Here is a 7,552-nt window from a genome sequence, read left to right on the forward strand (position 1 = left end):
AGCAAATAACTGGGTTGAGTTGCTTTGATTTAGAAAAGGCCACCAAGGAATCCAGTTTCTTTCTAATCTGCGTAAATGTGTGTTTTTGAGGAGGATTTCTCTTAGGAACGGCTGTTTGATATTTCCAAGGTTACCAACTGAGTCTATGAGCAAAACCAATATGGCGGACAGTGGTTTGTATTGATTGGTAAAGCCTCTCGATAACACAGGTGACCAATAATGGTTGATGTTCCCCAAGAACACCCAAGAACCCAACATCTATTTTTTAGCTTGATATAGTTTCAAATTCTACACAAGAACATCAAGATGAGTTGCTTGAATAGGATGAATTTTAACAGTTTTGGCTGGAGACAATTACCAACCGTATACAAGTTGTTTGGGGACCTGTACTATAAAAATCCTGTAGATGAAGAGCTACAAAGATGCCAGACTGAAAAGCAGCTAGAGACTTCTTAGGTTACTCCATGTTTCTAAGTTGTAATAAGGAACATACAAACTAAAGGGATAAACATATCTACATCAACCATCCAGCCATCCATTAACCATCAACCGGCTATCATTGGCTCCTCATTACTCATGCTCTTGGGCTGATGGCAGGAGGACTACTTCCCGGGTTAGCCGCCCCCAATTGCAAACACCTCCATCACTGATAACCACAATCGCTGACTTCCAACATTGTTGGGCCATCATCTCACCCAGGGCCTGGACTAGAAGTACGTAGGCAGATAGAAGAGGTATTGACTTGTGAACAAACATCAGAAACAGGTCTAGATATTAAATCGGAGCTCACCCTTCTCAATGAACCATTTCTCTCTTCGGTCGCAGCTCTCGCGGGATCCTCCTCACTTCGTTGGGGAGGTAACTTCAGTACACAGATTTACCCCGTTTCACGGCGTAGAACGAAGGAATCACAGGAGACGGTATTGTTCATTTTTCTTGCGGCTTTATTGGCACATCTTAGTGAGTTTCTAGCAGTGGGTTGGTGAGGAAAACCTACGCGTTTCGTGCCCTCTTTCCAGGCACTTCGTCAGACTTCTTAGGTTACTCCATGTTTCTAAGTTGTAATAAGGAACATACAAACTAAAGGGGTAAACATATCTACATCAACCATCCAGCCATCCATTAACCATCAACCGGCTATCATTGGCTCCTCATTACTCATGCTCTTGGGCTGATGGCAGGAGGACTACTTCCCGGGTTAGCCGCCCCCAATTGCAAACACCTCCATCACTGATAACCACAATCGCTGACTTCCAACATTGTTGGGCCATCATCTCACCCAGGGCCTGGACTAGAAGTACGTAGGCAGATAGAAGAGGTAAGTGCCTAGAGACTCCACCACCACCATCTGTCTCTTCTGTCTATCCTTAGTTCCGGTTTGAACATTGCCTTTGTTATATGTGATGGCCTACAGGAAAGTTGTAGAGAGACGCTTACAGCTGCCAGTTAGGGGAGTTAATGAGACAGAGGCAGCATAGGTTGTGAGTTTATACTTAAGATATACATTGAGAAATGTTCTGTGTAAGGCCCTCGTCTGATATCTCTATGATGGTATGGAAAACTAAAGATCTGGAAAAAATGAATTTTTAAACCAATGAAAAGACAGCAAACTACATGCATCAGAGGTGCAAAATAAAATCAGGTTGGTACCCACAGAATAATTAAGATAAATTAGAGTGGTAGCAATAATGTGGGATAATTGCTACCACTGGGTTTGAAAAACCCACATCATTATTCCAAACTTTAAAGTACTGTCTATTAGCTGTCGACCTTGAGTCAATTACAGCTTCCTTACCTAACCTAGGTTTTAATAGACACTTTATACTCAATTTGTCTCACATTAATTTTAGGATGTGATTAATAAAAGTTACGTTTTATTATTTTTTGCTCTGGGAATTCAACTAATTAGGGTGGGAAGGTGCAACTATATGGGTCATACTACCCACAGAATACATGCAAAGTGGTTGGGTTTTAGAGACCTGGGTAAAGTAGAGCCTACAATCTGGGGAAATTTGTCACCCACTCCCTGCTGAGATTTGAATTAGCAGGTCAGATAAATGTGGTAGACATCATTGTATTCTGTGAAGCAAAGCACAATGTATATAAACCAGGCATAGGCGGGGAGTTGCACACAGTATGTTTAATTTTTGCAATCCATTTCCAGTAACCGTATCCACCGTTCCAGACAGTCACTTCACGGATTTCCCAGTTCAAGGGTTAGTATTACGCATTGTATACCTGTTCAGGGTCTACTGTATGTCATGCAGAAAACTTGACTTGACCCCCTTTTCCTTATCATGTAAACCTTTGTTAATCATTATACCTTATCACCCTTGCCCCCATTCTTCCCGTATATCAGATTGCCTCATTACTTTACATTACAGGGGGGTCGGTGGGAGAACCATATAAATAGCAGCATTAATCCAAAATTACAGACAATCTGCTACAGGAATGAAGGTAAGATCTGGGAACAGATAGGGTTGGATCTAAAATGTATAATAATTAACATTAATTCATTAGACTAATGAGTTACGTATACCATTAGTGTCATTTGTTGGACTGCCAAATAAAATGGGGCCCAAGACTGAGACTGATGTTTCTGGAGGATACAGGTAATCTGGGTACCCAAGCAAAGGGTTATTATTTCCAATAAGATAGTTTACTAAGAGATGAGTGAGTATTCACAAAGCAAATGGGTTGTCCCCATAAGATAAATCAGCATTTAAAGGGAATCTATCATGATTTTTCTGATGTAGTTTTTATTCCTAAATGACACTGTTTACACTGCAAATAATTTACTCTACAATATAAAATGTCATTCCTGAACCAGCAAGTGTATTTAGTTGTAATATTGGTGTGTAGGTGCATCTCAGGTCATTTTGCCTGGTCATTTGCTTTCAGAAAGAGCCAGCACTTTAGGATGGAACTGCTTTCTGGCAGCCTGTTGTTTCTACTACTCAATGTAACTGAATGTGTCTCAGTGGGACCTGGATTTTACTATTGAGTTCTGTTCTTAGATCTACCAGGGAGCTGTTATCTTGTGTTAGGGAGCTGCTATCTGGTTACACCTTCTCATTGTTCTGTTGTTAGGTTGCTGGGGGGAGGGGTGATATCACACCAACTTGCAGTACAGCAGTAAAGAGTGACTGAAGTTTATCAGAGCACAAGTCACATGACTGGGGGCACCTGGGAACTGACAATATGTCTAGCCCCATGTCAGATTTCAAAATTAAATTTAAAATAATCAGTTTGCTCTTTTGAAAAATGAATTTCAGTGCAGAATTCTGCTGGAGCAGCACTATTAGCTAATGCGCTTTGAAAATAAAATGTTTTCCCATGACATTATCACTTTAAGATCTGATTGGCCAGATGCAGAAACATACAAGTCCACATTTCTAAAGGTTACTCCAGGTTGCAATCTTCAGTTACAACAAGGTTTATTCTGTTCCAGGCAATGGGGATCCTTGGACACTGTGCACTTCTGTTGGTGGTGTGTGGCTCTGTTTGGGGCCAGAAATTGAAGAGACAGTCAGAAATTGGTGAGTAGACTATGGTTCTCCAGCACTATTCCAGTGTGCAAGTTCTATGCCTTGATACCAGTTCCTACATTCCTTTTTGCACCCCAGACACGGGTAATGAGCAGCTCCCCATGCCAGATCTTTTGTAGATACTCACACTCCCTTATCATATTCCAGACACAGGGCCATTCCCTGTAGACTGTGAAGATGTCTATGCTCACGGATCAAATGAAGATGGGGTGTACATTATATACCCTGCTGGATCCTCAAGTGCTGTGCCCGTATACTGTGACATGACTACTGATGGTGGGAAGTGGACGGTGAGTTGGAGCCCATTTCATGTACTATAATGACAATGTCAGCTGATATCTCTTTAAAGAGGAGCTCCGTTGCAGGCCCTTCAATAAGCACAGGGCTTTGTTAAAGGATAGGTAAACCTTTAAAATAAGTGAATGTAGCATTGATGAGAGGGCTAAGCACTTTTCTAGTTCACATTCAGTATTTTTTTATTTTTTTATTCCAAGATATTAAGGGATACATGTGCTGTTAATATGAATGAATTTTGTTACAACAGCGCCACCTGCTGATCAGTTTCCCACCAGTCTGACCACCAAGTAGTCAAGGAAGTTGTCAGGAGAAAGAAAGAGGCTGCTCTGATGTTCTTCTGCTTAGAAACAAAATTAGAAACCTTTCTCAAATCTTTCCTAAGCAGAAGAACATCAGAGCAGCCTCTTTCTTTCTCCTGACAACTTCCTTGACTACTTAGCCCTCTCATCAATTCTACATTCACTTATTTTAAAGATTTACTTATCCTTTAAGCAGCCCCAGGTGTTTCAAATAAGTTCGTTTCCCTCAGTGGGACTCTGGACAGCGATATAACCAAGTTCCCTTACATTGTAAATAAGCAAAACAAACTGACCTGAATAATGTCAGGCCATGTCCACCTTTGCCCCCATAGTTGCCGGTGCTGTAATAAAAATACAGAGGACCCAGTCAATGTGATAATTTATAATTCCAAAATACATTAGCCTTTAAACACTTTGGAGAATAAGGATCTTAACAGATTTTGTTGTGGTGACCATTTACTTTGAGCTAAACTCAGGCTGCAAGGGTCACTTCTGGAACCTCCAGTTGAATGTTTCAGAGCTCTCTCAACTCTCTCTCAATGCACTTGGAATTTTGGGTGGTAATGAGATGTCTTTACCTGTACTCCTCTCTCAAGGATACAATATAGAGTGCATTGCTGCTGTTGCCCCTTATCCTTCCATAGCCACTGCTCAGTGTGCCTAGAAATACTGGACCTAAAATATAAAAATTATCTTTGTGTAGGATCACCCACAATTCCAAGGCCGAGTTACATAGTTACATAGTTAAATTGGGTTGAAAAAAGACAAAAGTCCATCAAGTTCAACCCCTCCAAATGAAAACCCAACATTCATACGCACACCCCTCCCTACTTTTAATTAAATTCTATATACCCATATCTATACTAACTATAGAGTTTAGTATCACAATAGCCTTTGATATTATGTCTGTCCAAGAAATCATCCAAGTCCCTCTTATAGTCATTAACTGAATCATCACCCGGCAGTGCATTCCCCAACCTCACTGTCCTGACTGTGATGAACCCCCTACTCTGTTCCTTTAAATGAAACTTCTTTTCCTCTAGTCTGAAGGGGAGGCCTCTGGTACGTGATTCTCTTTATGGGTAACAAGGTCCCCTGCTATTTGTCTATAATGTCCTCTAATGTACTTGTAAAGTGTAATCATGTCCCCTCACAAGCGCCTTTTTTCCAGAGAAAACAACCCCAACCTTGACAATCTCCCCTCATAATTTAACTCTTCCCTCCCTCTAACCAGTTTAGTTGCACTTAGTCTCTGCACTCTCTCCAGCTCATTTATATCCCTCTTAAGGACTGGAGTCCAAAACTGCCCCCATACTCCAGATTGAGTTAATGCCCTTTTTTATACAAGACAGAACTTTATTTGCTTTAGTAGCCACAGAATGACACTGCCCAGAATTAGACAACGTGTTATCTACAAAGACCCCAAGATCCTTCTCATTTAAGGAAACTCCCAACACACTGCCATTTAGTGTATAACTTGCATTTATATTATTTTTGCCAAAGTGCATAACCTGCATTTATCAACATTGAACCTCATTTTCCAGTTTGCTGCCCAGTTTTCCAGTTTAGACAAATCACTGTGCAAAGTGGCAGCATCCTGCATGGAACCTATAGTTCTGCACAATTTAGTCTCATCTGCAAAAATAAAAATATAGAGTTATATTCACTCTGCATGAAAAGGTTTGTCCTTTGTAAGGATGTGAGATCTAAAACCAGTCTTTCCCCAGGTGATCCAGAAGAGGTTCAATGGTTCCCTAAGCTTCTCCCGTGGTTGGACCGACTATAAGTTGGGGTTTGGCCGGGCAGATGAAGAGTACTGGCTAGGTGAGTCCTGTTGCCTTGCCATTAGATGTCATGCAGCTTTCTTGTATATTTCTTTCTACTAATTAACAAGTTCTCACCAACTCCTCCAAGCAATAAAACCAGCATTACCTAAACGGCAACCACTTTCTTCTTAGGGCTCCATAATATTTACCAGCTAACACTAGGGAAGAAATATATGCTGAGGATCGACCTGGGTGACTTTGAGGACAATGCAGCCCATGTAGAATATGCTGAATTCTCCCTCTCCCCCAATGCTATTAACCCAGAGGAGGATGGCTATACTCTCTATGTGGATGGGTTCACTGATGGAGGTGCAGGTAGGAGGCTATAATGATACAGAACTATTACTATGTACCAATTCGGTCAATCTTTTCACAATCGAAAATCCAATAGACAATATCTGTATTAATGTAACCGATTAAATAGAAAGGTCATGTGGTCTCCTTTAGCACAAATTTACACCTGAACAAGAATGGGGATGGGGTGGATAATCAAATTTGGTGGGAGAAACTAGAACTAAGCAATAACTAAGAGGAAGGTTAAAAAGGAAACAGAAAACAAAGGCACCATTTACTAGAAAAAAATACCCTCATTCAGCTGCTTTACCAAAATGACTGGAAGTACTTATTTATTATATAAAATAATAATATATATATGCACTGACTTCCCCATGGTCAACAGAGTGGCTTAAATCTTATCATTCTCCACCTTTTATATAGTTTCTATTTTCATTCAGTCCATCTACTAGTCACCTTCAATTCCACCTTATTTAAGCCCTAGAGAGTAGATAGCAGCTAAACCTCCAAATCTGGTCCAAGTCTAATTTCAACCAATCATTTCCCATGCCTGAACATTTGGGTGCTTTGTTCCTTGGTAACAAGCAAAAGCCAGAGATTCCACACACATACACTTATTTATTTGGAATTTTCTTTCCAGGAGATTCTCTGACTTACCACAAGGGGATGAGGTTCTCTACCTATGACCGTGACCAGGACACTTACCAGCAGAACTGCGCATTCCTCTATTCCAGTGGCTTTTGGTTTAAGGGCTGTCACATGGCCAACCTAAATGGGCCATACCTGCAGGGCACCTACACGTCCTCTGGCAATGGCATCACTTGGACTCGCTGGAAGGGTTTTAATTACTCCCTCAAAACCACCGAGATGAAGATACGACGCATGGGATGATCTGCATGCCACTTACATTCATTGGATTGTGTTTCTTATTCTGCAATAAATGATATCCACCTACAGAGTATGTTTTCTTCTTTTTTTGAACAATTTGAGAAATGTTGATATTTTACCTCCTTAGAAAAAGCTGCAGACTGAGCTTTTCAGGTCAACAAAAGTCAACAGGGTTCAGTTATCAACACTGGGCAGATTTTCCTATAGGCATAACCCATAGCAACCCATCAGTTAGTGGTTGCCTTGGGTTGATAAACAACTCTCAAGGTGTCTTGTAATATCCTTCATGATTTTCACTACTAAGTACCCTATTTAGTGAAACATTTAGGCATTGTAAGCAGAATCATTAAAGGGATGCCATGGTCATGTGCTTTCAGAAAGAGCCAGCACTTTAGGATGG

At 40.8% G+C, this 7,552-nt stretch overlaps 1 protein-coding gene across 1 annotated transcript; it reads left to right on the forward strand.

Moving 5' to 3' along the window:
* The first annotated feature begins 3,428 nt into the window (after nt 1–3,428).
* On the forward strand, nt 3,429–7,220 carry LOC121399151 (microfibril-associated glycoprotein 4-like). The gene is made up of 5 exons (XM_041579089.1): nt 3,429–3,539; nt 3,696–3,838; nt 5,872–5,968; nt 6,103–6,285; nt 6,905–7,220. Exons 1-5 carry the CDS (start codon nt 3,455–3,457, stop codon nt 7,153–7,155), a joined length of 759 nt encoding a protein of 252 aa, XP_041435023.1. The 5' UTR covers nt 3,429–3,454; the 3' UTR covers nt 7,156–7,220.
* The last annotated feature ends 332 nt before the right edge of the window (nt 7,221–7,552 follow it).

Source organism: Xenopus laevis, chromosome 9_10S, assembly GCF_017654675.1.
Source record: "Xenopus laevis strain J_2021 chromosome 9_10S, Xenopus_laevis_v10.1, whole genome shotgun sequence".
Classification (NCBI taxonomy): domain Eukaryota; kingdom Metazoa; phylum Chordata; class Amphibia; order Anura; family Pipidae; genus Xenopus; species Xenopus laevis.

What these genes read in the sequence shown, in the direction of transcription:
- LOC121399151 (XM_041579089.1), top strand. Translation starts at nt 3,455, where the DNA reads ATGGGGATCCTTGGACACTGTGCACTTCTGTTGGTGGTGTGTGGCTCT. An exon ending in AGATGAAGAGTACTGGCTAG is followed by an intron (nt 5,969 to 6,102) that starts GTGAGTCCTGTT and finishes CTTTCTTCTTAG; the next exon opens with GGCTCCATAATATTTACCAG. An exon ending in GTTCACTGATGGAGGTGCAG is followed by an intron (nt 6,286 to 6,904) that starts GTAGGAGGCTAT and finishes TTTTCTTTCCAG; the next exon opens with GAGATTCTCTGACTTACCAC.